Source organism: Xiphophorus hellerii, chromosome 9, assembly GCF_003331165.1.
Source record: "Xiphophorus hellerii strain 12219 chromosome 9, Xiphophorus_hellerii-4.1, whole genome shotgun sequence".
NCBI lineage: Eukaryota > Metazoa > Chordata > Actinopteri > Cyprinodontiformes > Poeciliidae > Xiphophorus > Xiphophorus hellerii.
This window is the reverse complement of record NC_045680.1, coordinates 26958440-26976994: the sequence shown is the minus strand read 5'-3', so window position 1 is coordinate 26976994 and position 18555 is coordinate 26958440. Positions and strand designations below refer to the sequence as shown.

Here is an 18555-nt window from a genome sequence, read left to right as displayed (position 1 = left end):
CTTCATTTTACTTAAGCAATCAGAATGTAATAAAAAAAAATCAAAGAAGAGTTTGTGATGTTCCTGAAACTACACCTGATTCGCTATTTATTTACAGAACTTTATTAATTATGTTAGGGAAAATGCATTAATCCTTAGTGGCCTAATTATAATTCTTTGACACTCCAAAGGCTGCTTGAAAAGCTATTCCATAAATCCATTCCATGTTCTAAGTTGCTTACGCTGTGACACATTACAGGCAGATGGTGACATGTCTGCTGTGTGTGTGTGTTGCATTCCCTGACCAATCACACATGGCTTCTGCAGACGAACAGGAAAAAGGAGCCGGCACCTGCCGTGTTGTCACCAGGCCTGTGCAAAGTGAGAGGCCCGCTTGGCATTATTGTTATTTCTGAGCTCAGACCCGTCTGTTATTTATTCACCATGGCTGTGTGACAGGAAATAGAACATGCAGGCTGAGAATTTGTTAATGTTTTAATGTTTTAGTGTCATTGAAAGAGAAACAGACAATTGTCATGTAACTGAAATGTAGAAGGCATTAATATACTTTAAAAAACAAAACCTCACTGCTTAACTTAAAACATCTTAAATATATACAGACGTGTTTACAATATGACAAAGAAACAAAACAGGTGATCCTCAAAGTAAATGTACTTCTACAGACATTTAGTAGATAACTAAGATAAACCTTCCTCACATGAACATTTCATAAACAGTTTGGCTCTATAAATATTTTTTGGGGGTGGGAGGGTATGAGCAGAAGCATTACTGATTGATAGCCTGGCAGAGGTCTCCCTTTACATAGAACCCTCCCACGTCCACGCACACACACACACACACACCACGTATTATGAGACGACATGAGGAAGAGCAGTTTGTGCATTTTGCAATTACAACAACAAAACACTTACATAAAATCCTTAAGAGAGTCAGAATGGCTAAATATTACCTCAAGTAGAGAAAAGCTATACTGATGAAAGTGTTTCATTTGTGTGTTTTAAAGCTGTGGCTCTTACCCAGATTACAAATAACACAGCGGATCTGTTAGACTTATCACTTTCTTCTACATTCAAATGACTGATAATCAGCACAAAATGATCGCTACGCACAACTTAAATCATCAGCTAGTGGGCACAGGTTCTTCAAGTTGGCTTTAACTTTATGTGTCACGTGAAAACTCGCATCTTTGCTGCTGATAAAACTGATTCCAGTCACTTCTAGGCTGTAGTCACTGGGGTCAGAGATGCTGTCCTGCCCTCCCCACCGGCCCCTGGTGATTTCCCAACAGTCAGCTCTCAGGAAGCATACCTTGGCTGTCACAGCCGCTGCTATTTGAGTTGCGAGTATTTCGGTTCCATGCATGGAACATGATGGTGAGTCCGCTGCAAGGGTCTGAAACGGAACCCCAAAGAAAGAATCATCTGTGCAAGCAAGCAGTATACAGTTCTTCCTGGTGGCGGTATATGTGCACAAAGTCCTCACTTCGATTTAAGGGTAATCAACTGTTCTGCAAACATAAAGACATGTAATCAAAACTGACTCTTTTTGATGATTTGTAGAGCAAAATGTGTTAATGCTTTACCTTTGATGGAGTTATGCAGCTTTTACTACCTTGGCTGCAGGCCTGTGAGGAAAATACAAAGGTTTACAAAAAACACATTTACAACCGTAAATAAGGGTTAAATGATGTTAAAAAGAGCTAAACTTCTGCAGGTTTAAATTTTGGAGCTAAAGAACTGAAAGGTGCATGACATGAGAGGGATCAGACGCTTTGGACCGCCTCTGTCAAAACGCTTCAAACATGACTGAAGATGTGAACAGTGTTTAAGCTAACAGCATACAACTGGTAGAGGTAAAACCCACTGCTTTACATAACAAGCCACAACCACCAACCTCAGTGCATTTCATTGGGATGTCATGTAATGGGTAAAGAGCAGTGAAAGCATGAAGTAGGAGAAAAAAGAACATGGCATGCAGCTTTTTTACCAACACAAATCTGGAAAATGCGGCGTCCATTTTTACTTGGCACCTGCCACCTTTTGCTGCAGCCACAGCTGCAAGCCTTTTATATGTGTTTCCACACCTGATAATTCGGTAGAATCATTTTAATTAGGGACCAAAATTGTAACATTTGTTGAATTTTCAGCTGCTGCGGTTTGGAAAACCTGTTCCACCACTTGCCTGTGGTGGCGCTGCACCCAGAACCACTGAAGGAGACAACACGAAAACCTCAGAAGAAGACTATGAGCGCAACTTCATCCTTTGAAAAATGTGAACAAAAATAGAGTGGCGTGAGATTTTAGCAGTTGCAGAATTTCTATTTTGTCTTTGGTAAAAGACAACAAGACATTTCTCCCGCTAGCGCTAGATGTTTTGTTTGTTTCGGTTTGTTTTCTTTGTATTTGCCCAGAATGCCCTACGCTGTAGTCCACTTCCTGCTTTTGAAGCAGTCTCCGGTCCGCTTGCATCCACGTTTAGTCAAAATGCACCAGAGGTTATTTCAACTGAACTGAGAAGAAGGTTTGTTAGCAGACCAAATCAAAGCTTTTTTTTTTGCTTTGATTAGGAAATATTCACACCTCCCCCCCAAAAAAAGACTTTCTAGACAAACAAACTAGAGTTTGATTAAAGCAGACTAAGCTGGGCTGGTGTGAATGCACTTTATAGGTGTTGGGAATTCCTTGCCTGTTCTCCTTACCACAGATCTTTTTCTTGTTGGCCTATCTATAAATGGTCTATAAGTTTTGTGATAGATAAATTTCACTAAAGAAATTTTAAATACATAAAAATTTGTGGTTCTAATTTGATGAGAGCTTTAGCAGGAAACTGTACGTCCTAATACAGACAGCTGGTCAACACGGTCACACAGGAAAACTATTTTTTTATTTGTCTCATGACTCACCTGCTCTCCTTGAGAAAGGATTCATCCCAGCCGGTGATGCTGGACATGTGGCAGCAGGGAGAGCAGCAGGTGGAGGAGGAGGGTGTTGGCCAGCAACTGGGAGCTGGTCCTACAGATCAACATATTAATATAAACAATTTTAACAAACTGATGAAATCAATCATGTTTTCCATCTGTTGACATCTCACCGTCTGAGCTGGGATGTCTTTCTCTGTATTTTCCTGGACCTCTTTTGGTTTGGATTTGAACCAGCCACTGAACCACCCAGCCTTGGTGCTCTGTGTGACCAGAACAAAGACTGAATCCATTCATGTCACCTCCTGTCAGCCGGCAGGAGCTGCACTTCCATTAACCATAAAAATGTGCAATTTGAAATTACAAAAATAATTTTTGCCAAATGGAAACATTGCAATTTCCAAAAAAACCTGTTTTTTCATTAAAAGGTTTTTGCAGTACAACAAAGTTTTACGGCCATATCAAATTAATTGTATTTTGCAAAATAACAATGGAAACACTTTTTTTGCATCACACAAGTCACACGACCAATAACCGGATGTTACTACTTTTCTTTGTGGCAAAAACCACAAAGACGACAGGAACTAGTAGGAGCATGATGGTTTGCTTTTGTTTTTTTCAGACAATGTACAGCTCTGACCCCACCAGAGCTCTCACAACATCACACTTCATAAAAAGTTTGGTGTTGTTGATACATGTTGAATATTTTAACTCTTCTATAAAATCACCAACTACAATTTCCCCAAAAAACAGCATATGTAGTTGCTCCCGAGTAGGCGGGGCTTGTTGCTCCAAGGCCTGAATAAGACGCTGACATTTCCTCTGATTGGCTGATAGATGATGAGCGCTAGCTCCATGGCTGAATTATGAATATATTTCATGTTACTGTTTACATCTGTTACTGAAATGATTTATCACATGAACAATGTGTGATTTTAATTTCATTTTTCATTTAGTGAAAACATAGCGATTGCATCTCATATAGTCCAGAATAAAGACAAACATTTGGGCACTTTAGTAATGGAAACACAGCTGGTGTAGCAGCTCTAAACTCCCTACCTGTTTAGGAACCTCTTTGGGCCCCTCAGGCTCCTCCACAGCCCCAGTGACGACCTGCTGGTTTGGATTATGACCGAAGCTAACCTCAAGCATCTGATTATTCATTTCCAATAGAAAACAAAGAGTTGATTTCTGAAATAAGTCAACAATTTCTCCGCTGTCTTGGACAGATAATGACTACAAAGAAACCTCTCACCGTCCCAGTCCTGGAAGACGAGTCTGCCTCTGCGGATGAAAACAAAGTAGTTGAGCAGAGAGCCAACGGCTCACGGGATGTGAATGTCTGAACAGAGACAGGAATGAATGACGTTTGGCAGGGGACCCTCACCATCAGCTGCCAGAGAAACATTACTCAGAGGACAATGTGGCATGGAACTCCTGGCTTCAACACCATCCGTGTAATGATGACTGAAGTTTTGGCCGGCGGGAGCAGAGGGAGCATGAACTGCTATTGTTGGCATGGAGGGAGCATCGGCATGAGGCCTTGACAGAGTAACAGGCAGAGAGTAGCAGAGCTGGTCAGAACTGAGCCACCATGTATGAACCAACCTGAGTGATTTACAGTGCTACTAACAGTTCTCTACCTTTGCTGTGTTTCTGTGTCAATGTTTGACATCACTTCCTGCGTTTCCTCTCCACTCCCATGAATGAGGCTCTCCTGATGCTCAGAACTTTGAAAATAGAGAAACTCAGGCTCCGGATTCTGGTAGTGACAACTTAAATCATCCAGATCAGATTCTGTACAGAGAGATAGATAAATGGATTTTTGTACTAAATATGTAAGAAATACATTTCAAACTAGATGTTTTCATATCCGTTATACAAAGTTTGTAGGTCACTTTGGATTTCCAAGAGAAGTTTGCTTAATGACAGAATAACTAAAGAAATATATACATATATATTTTTTCACTTTCTTCAAGTTAGGAAATCTGAATATAGTGAGAGTACTGTTTCGTCAAATAATTTGGGAAACTTTAAATGAAGCACTTGCGACCTTTACAACCCAAAAATCCATTTTGCCCTCAACCTCGTTAAATAAAACTTATTTGGAGCTGCATAACCCTTTGGAAGTTATAAGTATCTACTACAGAAAATCTGTTGTAGTTTTTAAAGAACAACCATTTTTTTGATGATTTCATGTTTATAAATCTAATGGCAATTAGATAATACATGTCCTGAAGTCTGATAAAACTAAAATCATCAGTTTGACTATTATTTTCATTTTCATTTCTGGAAAAAAGAGGGGAAACGTATACCTCATACTTCCCAACTGTGAAGTATTGGAGTGGCAGCATCATGCTGTGTGGTTGTTGCAGTTAAAACGACAATTCTACCAAATACTAATATTGGTGAATTTATAGAAATTCTGAATTTAGCTCGTAGAAATAATTCTGGCTAAAACAGAAAACATTCAGTCTGATTCAGTGCCAGACAGTGAGAACAAATGATCTAGTTTTTCAAGTGTATAAAACTGCTCAGCAGTAGGAAACCTCACAGGCAACATTTGAAGATAAACTTACCCGGGTCCAGTTGGCTGTTCTCGTCGGCCAGGGCATGGTTTGCAGGAGCTGCTTGATTTATATCAGTACCGTCATAAATCCCCATCTGAGAACAATAAATGTTATCATCAGACTATTTGCACATCTTAAAGGTTTAACAGGGAGTAAATCTTTAATACAGCTATCTTAGCTGCTCTTTAAAGCTGTACTGTGAAGAATTTCAGCCTGGTAACAAATCCTAAAAATGATACTAAACATTATTTAACTTATTAAGTGAAGGTCATATGTGAGACGTTAATGGAAATGTGACTGGTGTTTCAGGCATCTGATCATAACACTGTGAGTGGTCAGATCGTAAATTTGATCAGATGCTAAATAAAACCCCATTGGTCCATCATTCATCCCAACCTGACGCGCGAAGAATCTCAGAGCAAAATTCCTTGGCAACCCATTCAATATGTGGAGACAACTAATTTAGAAGGCTTATTTGTTATCATAAAGCATGTAGAAACCATGTATGTCTACACCAAATGTTATGGTTAAGGACAGCAGACCAAGCAAAAACTATACTGTTGAGCTATATCAAAAAGGAAAGTAACAAGAACACAAAACATATTACATAAATATTTACAGGCAGAAAAGGCAACATCATAGTCTTTTCACTATGTGAAAAACACCTTTTCATGATAGCTAGTTGGACAGATAGCTAACTAGCTAGGTATACAGATAGATAGCTAAGTGGATAGCTTGATAGACAGCTAGCTAGCTAGCTAGCTGGGTGACTCCACTTTTTATTCTTTGTCTCCTCCCAAAAAAAATCCTTGTAAAAGTTACAAATCTGTTATTTTAAGCCATACTGTATCTATTCTGGGTTTTTAACTATATCAACAGAAAACTGTTCATGGAAAAAAACTTAGCCTAGTCAAGTTTGAGATTTTGATGATGGTATTTGACAAAATGCTAAGTTTAATGGTTTGTTTTATAATTGGTTACTGTTTCACTGGTGTAATGTACCTAGTATAGTTACTAATATTAAAAAATAATTTTCATTAAGTGGAATAAATAAAAACAGTAATTAATGGGCAAAATTATAACTAACTGAAACTACATAGTGCATTTATAAAACTAACAAAAACATACTGAAATTATAGATAAAATATCCTTCATTTTTATGTTTATGAATTTAGACTCCAGCCTTCCTGTCACTCAGTTCTGTTAGCCTTTCAGTCCTAAAGGCTAATAAATAGTTTTCCTCTCCCCATTTCCCAATAAAGGTTTACATGATGACATCACAATAATTTGACCTTTGTGAATTCTCTACCTAAAAATTTATCAAAGTATGACAACACTTAAACTGCTACTATAACGAATAAAAAGTAAACTAAAAACAAAATAATATTTAACTAATAATAACGAATAACAAGTAGTAAACACACTCTAAGAACTAACTAAAACTAACTGAATTAGACAAACAAAAAGTAACAAGGACATAAATCTAAAGTATAATGAACAACCCATAACTATCACAACCCTGCTTTGAACTGCCTTGTTGCTGAAATGGGCCACATAAATAAACAACTTGACTTAACTTGACATTAAAGTATAAAGCATTTTTACTGGACATTAATAAGTCCAAAATCATTCTTAGAAACATCAGCAATCCATCTACTCCTGATTACAAATTGGACTTAAAACTCGTAATAAATTTGCCTTCCTTACAATGTCTGAATTCTGTGACGTTTAGAATTAAGGCCAGATGTCTTTCTTCACAGACCTACCCTTGGTCAGCATGATGTGAAATGAACGGACTGATCACCTGCAAGCGTTGGTGTCGTGTCCGAAGGTGTTTGAGCCACTCTGGTTCCTGTTCTGCTGCAGTAAACCCAGCTTCACTGTACTGACCCTCGGAGAACCTCAGTCTGTCTGACAGCTGTAGGGGAAAACACACACACACACACATACACACACACACAGCATGTGCAGAATCTACTAGATGCAAAACGTTGATAGGATGGATTAGACATGTAAACCATATTGCATGAAGTGTGCATACCTTAATAAGCTCCTCCATCAGCACATAGTGAGGCTCCTGCTGCCTGAGTATGGCCTGCCCTACCACCTCACAGTAATGGAAGGCCTGAGACGAAAGCCCACAGTCCAACAGCCGACTGGCATACAGGAACTTATACACCTGATCACAGAGCATCAGACATAGCAGAATAACCCTGAGATGACTTTAAATGTATTCTTGTTAAAGTTCTAGCTAAAGGCACAGTAGGTGTGAGCTACCTGAAATGATGGGATTGAAAATGACTTTCCTCCGAGCGTCTGACAGTACTCATATAGCTCAGTACACTGGATGGCAGAATTTGACGCAAAGTTTCCAAAAGGCTGCCTGAAAGAGAGGACAGAAGTGTGTGAATGAAATATATCAGTTTACAAAAAAGAAGTCTCTTTACCCTTGAAAACATCAAACATCATCAAACGAAAGGGGAGGCCCACCAAAGGCCTACGGACATTCAAGATCTGGTGAGATCATTTAATTTTGCTTCAACGTTCCGGTGCCCCTTACTGAGCATATGTTTTATTCTCCCTTTAAAAGGGCAGTATGATGTAAAATCAACTTGTTATAATGTTATTCCCTCATCAAAAACATACCTGGAGTGTTGCCTTGATTTTTTTCCATTCATGTTTGAGAAATCCTATAATCTCCCATGGTAACCATTCAGCTGTGCAAATAAACTGGGTGATCCTAGCTCCGCCTTTGAGGCAAAGCTCTTCCTCAGAGCCTCAGTCTCTTAGAGCAACCCTCCTCTGTGGCTCCCCCACTCAGCTCCTTCAGACTAGCCAGCAGCAATTAGCAAACAACTGGTGGAACTGCTCATCTATTATTCTATTACAGGAGCTACTTCGCAATGGTGGTAAAAATATTGTTAAAGGGTTAATAGAGAAGCCATGTTGTGATGACTTCCTGAAGGCAGAGTCTCAGAAAGAACAAGAGTTTTTAAAGAGACAGAGGCCCAATTTCAAGGCTTTAAATCATTTTGTAAAATTTCTTTTAAGTCATATTTGATCTGTGCAGCATTTTTATAGCAACTAAAGATAATAGTTATTTGATTTGATTATGCTGTAAAATCCCACTATGTGCCTGGAAGTTCGAAGCACAGCTCACCTGTGGCTGCTGCCTAGAAGCACGAGTCTCTCTGCCTTCTGTGGAAACAGGCCAAAGGAAGCAGCGGCCGTCAGGTAACACACATGGGCCGCATGCGTCAGGCCCCTGGAGGCTGCAGGGGGAACAGCAACCCCACACATCAGTGTGTGTGTTTGTGTAGAGCCACCTGTCAGTGAGTCGGTGTTTCTATACCGAGCGAGTCCCCCATGGTGAGGATGGCCTTCTGCTGTATGGCGCCACTTCCTGTCTCGTTGGAGAGCATCACGGCCAGATGGGGCCGCCAGTCGCCCCACTTTTCATTCCCACAGCACTGGATAAGGAGCACCATCATTAATGCCATTGCTGGGGCTTCATAAAGTATTCATGAGTGGGACATGTGATCATTTTATTGCAATATTTTACCGCAGATGCAGCTGGAATTCTCCCAGACAGAAGCTGGAAGAGAGTCTGGAGGGGATCATTTGCTACTAGCTGGCTTGTAAACCTGCCAACACAGCATTTTTGTGTCATTTCACATCATAACCCAGACCAGCAGCAGCACTTGGTGTCAGTTTTCACAGCCTGAAGCAGGAACTAACCTACTTAAACAGCATCCCTCCTGCCTGACTTTGGAGGGTTTACACAGTTCACCCCGACAGCTCAGACTCTGGCCTTCTGTCACTCACAGATCTTAATCATGCTGGTCATCTGACGGCCCTCTCCTCACAGATTCCTCCTCTGGCTAACCAACACATCCTGCTGTGTAATATGCTTCTGATTTTAAAACAGGTCTGAAAAAAGCGGACTAGATTACATTAAATCTGTCATGGTCCAGGGAGGGCCGTGGGTAGCGAACACGTGGTTTGTTTCTTGAACGAACGTCCGACTTGATTGTTTGAAATACATATTTCTAGCAAAAAAGTACAGACAAAACAATAACTAAAAACTGCTTGCAACCTACATGAATCTTACAAGTTCAAAAAGTGGTTCAATATATTAGTGTAAAATATTTGACAAATTAAAAAAAATATCTCCACCACGGCCTCCCATCCCCGGATGTGTTCTTAATCTCTGAATTTAATTGAAAGTGTCTAAAAGTTACTGAAGTAACCTTAACAAATCTCAACACAAAAATCAATTAAAGATTTTGGTTCTAAACTGACAGAAGTATATTCTAACAGCCTGAAAAATGAATAGAAATTTCGATTCAACATAAATGGCCATATCAAAATGAATGCACACCTGTGGATTAAAACATTTTTTAATTTTTAAAAGGTTTTGTTAATAAAATGTGCCTTTTTCTAATTGGACGACACCAGACTGGCTGCTGCGCTGGGCAGAAACTATGAGACTTTCTGCATTCAGTTTTCCTGCAGTGTTTTAAGCTACATTAAAGTCTGGACCAGGACCGAGTCCTGATAAAAATACACACCAGTTACTGTTGTGTTAAGGCGGACACAGTAAAGCCGAGGCACAGGAAGACTTTTTGAACAAATTATCACTTCTGCACTTAAATGTAATCAGATTTCAAGAGCTGTCCCGTTTCAAAGGTCTTGGCATTTCTCACCTGTTCAGTACTGTGGTATATGATCTGCTGCCCATCTTGCTGGCCAGAAAAAGTGCATGCCCCCACAGACCGCTGGACATGGCAGACTCCAAGGCCTCCTGCTGACCACATGGGGAAAGTGAGAGAAACACAAAGAGCCAAGAATAATTACAGTTCTGTGTTATAAAACACACTTTAAAGGCTCAATATTATGTATTTTCCAGGCATGTTGTGCTGTAAAATGGCACAGACAGTTGTTATAAAAACGATAGATATATTAAATATAACTCAAAAGAAATGTCAAAGTCAACTTTGTAATTGACTTTGAAATTGGGCCTCTGTCTCTTTAAAAACTCCTGCTCTTCCTGAAACTCCACCTTCAGGAATTCATCACAACATGGCTTCTCTATTCAACCTTAAACAACAGATTTACCAGCGTTTCACTGAGAAGTAGCTTGTAAAATGAGCTCAGCAGATGTGAGCTTGGGATGAACAGAATGTATTAGCCTTTCATTTCCACAGCATTGGTGGACATGATGACGTAGGAAAATAACACTCCCAATAATCACGTCCCCACCTACTTGGAGCACAAGCCATCCTGAAACACAACTAACATGTCGAAAAACTGTTCCTCAGGAGGCCGCCGTGCACAGCGCACACATGCACCGCTGCTGCAAAACCAATGGAACTACAAAAATCTCACATGATGCTATCCAGATGCTGCACTCACTTCAGGATGCCTGATGTTGGAAACTGAAAGTGAAACTTAGAATTTAATAGCTGATCGATTCAGTCAAGCTACTAATCTCAGGACTTGGGCAGGAGGAGGGGGGTGTCCAAAGAGCACTGAGACAGCCACTGAATCATGACAGAACCCCCCAGAAAATCATAGTACTTGTACTTGACGCAGCAGAACACTGTGCACACACACGATTCAGAACATACATCAAAATAGTTCAGAGATCTCATTCCTTTTCTTTATGTTAGACCCAGGTATTTTTCAAAACTTCAGCATGCATGGCGACTCAGGATAAACAAGGGCATTGTGGCACAAAGAAGCTACGTTTCAACATGATTTTAGGACAAATGTAAGACGTTTGCTCCAAGCATCATTAATGACACCAATGGAGCAGATGCAACCCTTGTTTCCTCGATAATTTAAAATAACTTTGCTTTGCACAGCACGCTGTCCAGATTTATTTACCATTGAAAATGACAGGCAAGATCACGAAAATGATAAGCACTCTGTTCTCTACAAGTCAAACATGTAAATAAATATAAAAGTAAAAACTTTGACGTCAGACTACAACTGGTAAGTAAATGACTGAACCTTCTTCCTTCCAGCCAGCAGCAGCTGAGTGTAGCTCTGCAGCGCCCTCTCTGGTCTCTCTGCACCAGAGCTGCTGGGATCTCCTGTGAGCAGATCGTCTCCGCCGGCAGGCGGCGCTTCGGCGGCTGGATGCTCGTCGAAGTCGATGAGTGTGGGGACATCTGGCTTCCAGCTTCCATCTGAATGGGAATCCTGCATCAGGAGCTCAGCGATATCTGAGCCAACTATTTGCTGGAAATATCAGAATATATATTCACATGTGAGGTGGTGTGGAAATTGTAATCTCAGCTTTGACTGTTTTATGAAGCGCACACTTACTCCATTCTGTCTGCAGAGAAGTATCAGAAGGTTCCACAAGAGGGCAGCAGAGCTCCTATCTGCCAGCTGGCCGTCCCTCATGCAGACTCCTGCCTTTTGATGAGCAAAGTCTATTGCATCCACTTTATGCAAATCTTCCCTAGTAAAATATGCAGAGACATTTTTCAAAGCAAATCATTTTTCAGATAAATTTTTGATGTCATGTTCTGCAGTAGGCAGCATCTTGCGTGCAAGTAACAAGGCGGTACCGAGTTAAAGGCCCTGGGAAGTTTCTCATCTCCTGCTGTTCCTGCGTCTCACTCAGTATGAGCTGTGCAGATGGAGAGATGATGTTCTTCAGTATACCACGTTAGAAATCCAAACTAAAATATCCTGCATTTCAACACTGATTCATTTTGTACTTACTTCCAAACTGTGGATTTCCAGCCGACTGGATTTCTCCTGCGCTGACAGGGCTGGAGTGACCCGTATGAGCTGGCCCACGGGCCCGAAGCTCACCACTGTGTGAGGGACTGAATACTTCAGAGGAGCCGCGGTCTGACGCACTGCTGGGTGCTCTAAGCAGGTAGAAAGCAGAACATGGCACTCAAGACTCAAAATTTAAATACATATTAAAATTAAGTACAAAATAAGATTTAAAATGCAACCAAAGGGCGTAGGTTACTTGAAACAGATAAGTTTTGAGTTTGGATTTGAAGTGTGGCAAAAGAGTCTATGTTACGGAGATCAGGTGGGAGTGAGTTCCAGAGTTTGGGAGCAGAACTGCTGAATGCCATAGTAACAAGACAGGCTGTTACTATGGCATTCAGTGAGATGACTAGGAGAAGAGGATCTGAGGGTACAGACGGGTGCAGCAATGTGAAGGAGGTCCAAAAAATATGGAGGGGAGAGGTTGTGGACACCTTTGAAAGTAAGAAAGAGTATTTTATAGCTGATGCGATATGAGATGGGAAGCCAACGGAGATGTTGTAGAATCGGTGTGACGTGATGGATTGAAGGGGTGTGATGATACGAGCACTCACCTCCGTCAGAGCTGAGGACAGGCTGCATGTCTGAATCAAGGACATCAGATCCGTTCATGTACTGACTCAGCTCATAGCTGCTGGAAGACAGGCCTGAGGTTTTGGAACTCTCTAGAGTCCCGGGGTGATAAGAGGAAATCTCCTCATTGTCTCTGGAAGGGTTAGCTTCATAATCACTGAGGTAACGCTGGGAGATGTCCCTCCTCTGGTCATATCTGAAAGAAGGAAAATCTGACTTTAATCCATTATCATTTTACTAGAATAACGATATGGCTAGCACATCTCTTCTCATCTGGACCACAAGAAACTCTAATGTGGTATCAGAGGGGATGTATGGCAACCAGTTATCCCATTATGGTCACTTTCCAAACATCAACCTCTCCACTTTGCCATCAAGGCAGCAATTAGGCAGATCTAAGGTATCGGACACCATGAATGGAAGATTCTTAAATTAAGTTCTAGGACATGCAAACTCAGGCGAGGTCAAACTACCCATGGTTGTTTGACTTGTATTGCTTATGTTGGTCTGATGATGGTTTAAATGTCCCTAACCTTTCACTCTCACACTGCTGGTATAATCTCACATGGGTTTGTCTTGGGTCCACCAAGCAGAGAACATGTCCCAACCAGCACACTGTCTAGGACAGGGGTGGGCAATCCTGGTCCTCGAGGGCCGGTGTCCTGCAACTCTTAGACGTCTCCCTGATCCAACACACTTGAATCCAATAGTTGAATCAGTTCCTAAGTGCAGTCAGGTTCTCCAGAGTCCTGCTAATGACCTCATTATTTGACTCAGGTGTGTTGAAGTAGAGACACATCTAAAAGTTGCAGGAGACCGGCCCTCGAGGCCTGGAGTTGCCCACCCCTGGTCTAGGACGTGGCATCGTGGTGATGCACAACATTGGACAATAAATGTCCAACACTACTTGGTCACTAAAAAAGCAAAGTGGATGCTTGGTAGCTGATTGGCTCTAAGGAGTTATCTGTTCTGTTCCCTTTCTATATTTCAGGTAATTAAATTCTCTATAGCTGATGACAGGTTTGCATAGTTTTCAGTTGAGCTCAGGATCTGTGTCATATCAAAGGTGTGAAGAATTTGGAAATGATTTATTGATTTATTGCAAAAAAAACTGAACAGAGCCATTGTACAATAAAAAACCCTGTTGATGCAGTTAAATGAAAAATTTGTTCTGTGACTCACCTGTGCTCCTCTGAATTGAGGCTCGCTCCATGTCCCTGCATATGGGTCCTGTCAGGAAGCTGATTGGTTTGCCATGATTCTTGGGGACCCCACTGTACACCATCTAAATAAGTAGAACAACATGTCATTTATATCTAACCAGATGTCTTAGAAATAGGTCGAGCTAATCCAATTCCAAGTATAGTCCTGAACGAGGCATTTCCAAACAGAGTCTCTACTGTATACTCAACTCACAATATAATGTGTATTATCTGTTCATCTAAGCTAGAACTTTGTTGATCAATGTTTAAAATTCACAGCTTGTTAGCATCTACACTACTTGCAAAACTGTAATAGAGGTTGTTAATCTAACAAATCTGGGTTTTTGCTAACTTTGGCTATAAGCCTGTACTTGCTGTTTAGGTTTACCATATATGTGTCATGTGCTAAGACAGCTGTCTTTGTTAGAAAGAGCAATGCAGAAAGTAAAGTCCTAGCCAAAACATTAAGCACATGAAGCAGAATTTTCTAAAATGGTTCTGTCTGTACCTGATCACTGGAATCACACTGGAAGAGTTTACAAATCATATTATCAAAAAGTCCTGCTAAAAGAAAGTAATCTTTCTAATGTTAGCCTACCATTTCAGCTAAGTGCTTTGCATAGACATCAGTAGGATCGAGATGTTTTCATTATTTACTGTAGCTGCATGCGGCATGTTTAGTATGTCTTCAGAAACATGAGAGGCTGACCTGCAGAAACTGCTACGAAAAAATTTAAATGTTAGAAAACAGAGACTGCCGCCTTCCAAACATCAACAGGAAGTGAGGTATCCGGGACAAAATCATAATACAAATGTAGACTATGTCATAATAAAAATATGTTTTCCCCCAGTGATATGAATTTACTAAACTTTCAAACTGATATAATGCCTTAACCAATTCAGGTCATCAAACATATGTTATAAGGATAAAGGGAAAACCTGGGTAAATACAAAATCACTTGCCACACTCAAGTTCAATTACTTTCTGGTATGTATAACCAACAAATGACTTCAACACAGCCTGTCTAACGACTAAATATTTCAAAAAGTGGCCCATCACAGCCCAATGTAAAGAGAGAAAGTCAGTATGGAAAGTGTTACACAGCCTTGAAAAGTCATTGTTCATGATTCAGCAATAATAAAGAGACTGGGCAAGAATGGCATCCAGAGGGTAGTCGTAAAAACTGCTGCCAACCACAAAGAACGCCAAAGATGTTTACCAAAAATATCTTTATGATTCCCATGACTTTTAGGAAAATATTCTGTGGACTGATATAAAAAGTGCAACTTTCTGAAACCTGCGTCTGAAGAGAGAATAACACAGCACTTTAGAAAAGGATCTCATCTCTTGTCAAACATGGTGGGGGTATTGTGATAGTCTAGGGTTGATTTGGTACTGCTCCACCTGGATGGCTGGTCCTAAGTGATGAAACCATGACTGCAGCTCTCTAGCAGAAAGTCCTGAAGGATAATGTCCAGCCATGGATTTGCTATCTTTAGCACTTGTGGGTTATGCAGCAGGATAGTGATTCAAAAAACATCAGCATCTAAATGGCTCAAACAACAAAATGAAGGGTTTGAAATGGCATAGTCAAAGTTTGCATTTAAATTTAATTGTAACCTGCTTTAAACTCATCTAACATAGCTGGATTAAAACAATTCTGGAAATAATAGTGTTTCAAAAAGTGACAAAAAAGACCTATTACCAGTTATTGCAAGACCTTGATGGTAGTTGTAGCTGCCAAATATGGAACAACCAGATTTACTAATAATAGTAAATCTTAACTTAATAATTCCATCAGAACATTTTTTAAAAGTTACAAAAATTTGGAGGTACACAAGCAGGCGTCATAATTTGGAAATAATGTGTACGGCCAAAAGGCAGGTTCAGGGACAGCACAAATGATGTACACTCCCTCACGCCCAGTTCATTGAGTCAACTACAAAGCTCAGTCTATGTTTACTGTCACTGTTACTGGTGTATAAAAAAACTGTTTAAAATAAACAAACATGGTGGGGGGCAAGTAAAGTCTGGTGGCCCGCCAGGCTTATAATACACTCTGGGACATTACCACTTCACATACAGTGGAGTAAGGTAATGTGAAACCACACTGTGTCCAGGTTATCATTGCCTAATATTAAAATTAGTTTGATGATCTGAAACACTTGAAGTGCTGCAAAAAAAGGCAAAACAGCAGAAATCTGAAAGGGGGGAAACACTTTATCACGTACATGGTATTATTGTTAACGAAGAAGCAGGTCAGGTTTGGTGTCTGTCATGAAAAGTACTGCTTGGCCCTCCCTACTTTAAATATCTTGAGTTGCTTTGCGTCAAGATACCTTGCTGTGCATGGTGGCCTCTGTAGTAGTCATAATAGCCATAGCCGTCTCGGTAATCCCAGTGGTGTTGAGAGGAGTAGTCATAGCCGTGCCTACAAAAAAAAATTGTTTAATCTTAGGTCTTACTGAACCGAACAATGCTGCTATTGGCATAAAGAGGAAACAGTCATTTGCTTAGCACGCTGCACCTTCTACTGTTGCTGAATGTCAAGATACAAAGAGTTCACTGCAATAACCAAAACATTCAGTATATTTGTAATGTTTGCCTGCAGTGACTTATATGGAGAACTGACCTGGACTGAGGTCTGTGATGCTCCTGCCACCCATATCCATATGCATATTCCTGGGAGTTGTATGGAAGCAGCTGAGGTCTGGCAGGTGGGCTGGTGAAGTGGCTCATGTAGCGTGCATCGGGACGATCCCAGTGTTGGTCCGGCATAGGATAGTTCAGATCCCGCTCCTGCTGAGCAGACCTGGAGTAATGCTCCTTGTCTTTCTGTCTGTGGGAACGGTGGCCGGAATCAGGCACCTGGTGGCCCCTCTGGTACATCTCTAAGACTAGACTCTAACACCTTGTGAGTAGAACAAAGTGAGTTTTAGAAAGCTGGACTTATTTTAAAAAATACCATTCACAAAAAAGAATTGGGGTGAAGTGTTGCTGCAGTACTCACAGCTCAGACATGTCAGAGGAAGGCAAAGTACACCCACAGCTGCCACATCATTCAGCAGAAACACACAACATGAGCTGATAACTAGTCAGTCTGATAACGAGAGGAGAAAGTTCACACACTGTGACCCAAAACAGGAATTTGCGTGGGCAACTCGCGGTGGCAGAAACAGTCTGAATGAGAATAAAACAGGATCAAAACTCAAGAAAAAAGTTTTCATTTTGAAAAATATTATTTTGTTTTAAAGATTAGAGATTATCAAAGAAGCGTGTGGTAGATCGACGGTGGTTGCCCTAACGATGAAAATCCCTTCATCCTTTGCGTCCAATGAGTGTTCTCAGGGAGTTTTAGGTAAACAGTGGAACACGCCCTGACTGCTGTTCCTGCTGAGATCCATCCTCTGGTTGATTACAGAAAAAAAAAACACTCACATTCTCCGTGATGTACAGGACAAACCGGGTCCTCCATAGTGGCTTCATGTTGTTGGGTTGGGGGAAAAGGGGCAACTTGCATACTCTGATTGTTGCCACGTTGTCGGTAGGAAGGTTGTGTAGGGGACGGTCACAATGAGCGGCGCAGAGAGGGCTGGTCTCAGGTCAGCCATGGTAAACGTTTCAGGGAATGGGAGAAACGGAAACTGACTTCAAAACAGATCTGAAAGCGTTAGAACTGCACGGCTTTGAGTCCATTTAACTTTTCTCCACTAGAGGGCGGAAGAGTATAAATTAAAGGGAACAGCTGGAATATTTCAATGTGAGGATTCCATATATGACTAGATCCTGTTGCTCTAAACTTTGCAGGAGAGAGTGGTGATAGTTAGGCTGCCTCTAGGGACAGTGAGAAATATTGATTTGAACAAACGAACTGTTCTTCTCGCCTACTGCCAGTAGATGAGCTTTAGGCACACCTACAGAAGAAAAGAAGTGTGGAGCATTTCGGCCAACAGAAACTGAAGCAAACCAACTCAAATGCTGGTTGATGTTTATGCTGAATTTTGAACCGAACCGGATTCAGTTTCTAAATGTAAACACCAGACTTAAAGACTAAAAAGGACAAAAATAAATAAATAAATCGTTATTTAACCATGAAAGAAATAAATGTTTAATTCAATCTTAATTTAATAGGCAATTAATGTATTACAAATGTCATTACATGATAAAAATGCAAACTTATAGCATATGGATATTATATTAGTTTGTATTATAAGTTTGCAAACTTATTATAGGCTATACAGATATTATAAGTTTGCATTATAATATCGTGCAAACACCTTCAGGTGATGCTAATGACTCCTGAACCTACAGCATCGCTTAGAAATAATTGTATCTGTTCCATTAACATCGAGGGGCGGGGCTATGGGCGGGGCTTACTCTGACCTGTTGGACTTCATAAAGACGGGCACCTCAACGTTGATGGACATATATAACAAAAATTATCTTCTACAGTAACTTTTCATTTTAGGGATTTAATGACATATAAATTAA

The 18555-nt window shown here is 40.6% G+C and overlaps 1 protein-coding gene across 4 annotated transcripts; it reads right to left on the bottom strand.

Moving 5' to 3' along the window:
* Positions 1 to 461: 461 nt before the first annotated feature.
* Positions 462 to 18123, bottom strand: sec16b (SEC16 homolog B, endoplasmic reticulum export factor). 4 transcript variants are annotated; one of them, XM_032572671.1, is made up of 26 exons: positions 17503 to 18122; positions 17075 to 17164; positions 16697 to 16975; positions 16404 to 16495; positions 14044 to 14146; positions 12843 to 13057; positions 12226 to 12377; positions 12069 to 12130; positions 11821 to 11959; positions 11503 to 11733; positions 10194 to 10291; positions 9050 to 9131; positions 8840 to 8957; positions 8648 to 8759; positions 7765 to 7870; positions 7529 to 7666; positions 7292 to 7405; positions 5497 to 5581; positions 4561 to 4714; positions 4305 to 4459; positions 4173 to 4201; positions 3977 to 4069; positions 3091 to 3180; positions 2903 to 3011; positions 1583 to 1624; positions 462 to 1507 (listed from the first exon to the last, which is right to left on the bottom strand). In XM_032572671.1, exons 3-25 carry the CDS (start codon positions 16951 to 16953, stop codon positions 1608 to 1610), a joined length of 2751 nt encoding a protein of 916 aa, XP_032428562.1. In that variant the 5' UTR covers positions 16954 to 16975; positions 17075 to 17164; positions 17503 to 18122; the 3' UTR covers positions 462 to 1507; positions 1583 to 1607. The 4 variants fall into 4 exon arrangements, with proteins under 4 accessions (XP_032428562.1, XP_032428564.1, XP_032428561.1 ...); XM_032572673.1 differs by having other exon boundaries at positions 462 to 1502; positions 17075 to 18123; XM_032572670.1 differs by having other exon boundaries at positions 17075 to 18122.
* Positions 18124 to 18555: the final 432 nt, after the last annotated feature.